This window comes from Chelonoidis abingdonii, unplaced genomic scaffold (genome assembly GCF_003597395.2).
Source record: "Chelonoidis abingdonii isolate Lonesome George unplaced genomic scaffold, CheloAbing_2.0 scaffold0384, whole genome shotgun sequence".
Classification (NCBI taxonomy): domain Eukaryota; kingdom Metazoa; phylum Chordata; order Testudines; family Testudinidae; genus Chelonoidis; species Chelonoidis abingdonii.
In genome coordinates this window covers 10,978-12,883 of record NW_027424645.1, presented here as the reverse complement: position 1 = coordinate 12,883, position 1,906 = coordinate 10,978, and the positions used below count along the sequence as shown (strand labels likewise).

The window sequence follows — 1,906 nt, the reverse complement described above, 5'->3', positions numbered from 1 at the left end:
TTCCTCCCTTTCCTGTTTCCCTTTCTGAGGTTCCCTGTCCTGGCACAGGGACTGACTCCTGTCTGGATTCTCTCTCTATCCCTGCAGGTGATGGGACAGTGAATGAGATTGAGGAGGAGAATCCTCAGGAGGAAGGTCCAGAGCGAGTGGAACCACAGGGGATGGTATTGGAAAGAGGTGAAGGAGATGTTTCCCAGAGTCCTGAGGAGGGAGAGGCCTGTGAGAGTCAGAGCAGCACAGAGAAGCATCAGGGAAACTATTCAGAAAGGAGATGGAGTAAATCCACTCACAGGAACAGAGGAGTCCAGAAAGTGAAAGAAACTATTCAACAGAGAATCTCCATTACAGAGAGACCCTACAAGTGCAGTTATTGTGGGAAAAGCTTCCAGTACAGATCAGAACTTCTAGCACATCAGATATTCCACACAGGAGAGAAACCCTATGAATGTCCTCACTGTGGAAAAAGTTTCAGTCAGAGCTCAGCCCTTATTCAACATCAGAGAATCCACACAGGAGAGAAACCCTACAAATGTAATGAGTGCAGGAAAAGCTTCCGTTTGGGCTCAGACCTTCTGGCACATCAGAGAATCCATACAGGAGAAAAACCCTATGAATGCCCTGATTGTAGAAAAAGCTTTCGACGGCACTCAACCCTTGTTTCCCATAAGAGAATCCACACAGGAGAGAAACCCTACAAATGTAAAGAGTGCGGGAAAAGCTTCCGTTTGGGCCCAGACCTTTTAGCACATCAGAGAATCCATACAGGAGAGAAACCTTATGAATGCCCTGATTGTAGAAAAAGCTTTCGACGGCGCTCAACTCTTGTTTCCCATAAGAGAATCCACACAGGAGAGAAACCCTACAAATGTAAAGAGTGCGGGAAAAGTTTCCGTTTGGGCCCAGACCTTTTAGCACATCAGAGAATCCATACAGGAGAGAAACCCTATGAATGCCCTGACTGTGAAAAAAGCTATCGACAGCACTCAGCCCTTGTTTGCCATCAGAGAACCCACACAGGAGAGAAACCCTTTAAATGCCCCCAATGTGAGAAAAGATTCACTAGGAAGTCACACCTTAATCAACATCAGAGAACCCACACGGGAGAGAAGCCCTACGAATGCCCTGACTGCCGGAAAAGCTTCAGTCAGAGCTCAAGTCTTATTCAACATCAGAGAATCCACACAGGAGAGAAACCCTATAAGTGTCATGACTGTGAGAAAAGGTTCAGTCGGAACTCAAGGCTTATTGGACATCAGAGAACTCACACAGAAAACAAACCAAATAAGTGCCATGAGAGTGGGAAAGGCTATTATGATAGCTCAAGCCTCAGCAGACACCAGAGAATCCACACACAACACAAACCCTAGAAATATCTTGGCTGAGGATGGACTATGTCAGTAAAACCTTTGCCGATTCCCACATATCTAAGCAGGTTAGGCCAGGCTGAAATGGCCCTGTAATGAGGACATGTCATTGTTCTTAAAGCAGAGAGTAGAATCACTTTTCTGGAACAGAGCTGGCACAGCAAGAGGCTGGCCTGAGATAATCAAATCTCTTATTACTTCTGAAGAAGCTCTGAACATCCTCTATTCAGGTACTACATTTAAATTTTGAGTTCTACACCTAGGACTCTATTTTTATTATATACTGGAACTTCTCATTTCTTCTTGATAGCGTTTTAGGCTGGGATCCACCAGAAGACTTAGGCGCTGGGACACTGAACATTCCAACACATAACTTTTAGGCAACTAGACGATCACAGGAACAAAACTGAGATCCATAAATCCAAATCAGGTGACTAGGCTCTCAGTACAATCAATTGGGTGAGATGGGCATCTTAGAACTGGATTCATAATAGAATCAGAATAATAGAATATCAGGGTTGGAAGGGACCTCAGGAGGTCAT

General features: G+C 44.9%; 1 protein-coding gene across 1 annotated transcript; it reads left to right on the top strand.

Annotated features, from left to right (window-relative positions):
• The first annotated feature begins 53 nt into the window (after nucleotides 1-53).
• On the top strand, nucleotides 54-1,367 carry LOC116823476 (uncharacterized). The gene has a single exon (XM_075061381.1). It carries the CDS (start codon nucleotides 162-164, stop codon nucleotides 1,365-1,367), a length of 1,206 nt encoding a protein of 401 aa, XP_074917482.1. The 5' UTR covers nucleotides 54-161.
• The last annotated feature ends 539 nt before the right edge of the window (nucleotides 1,368-1,906 follow it).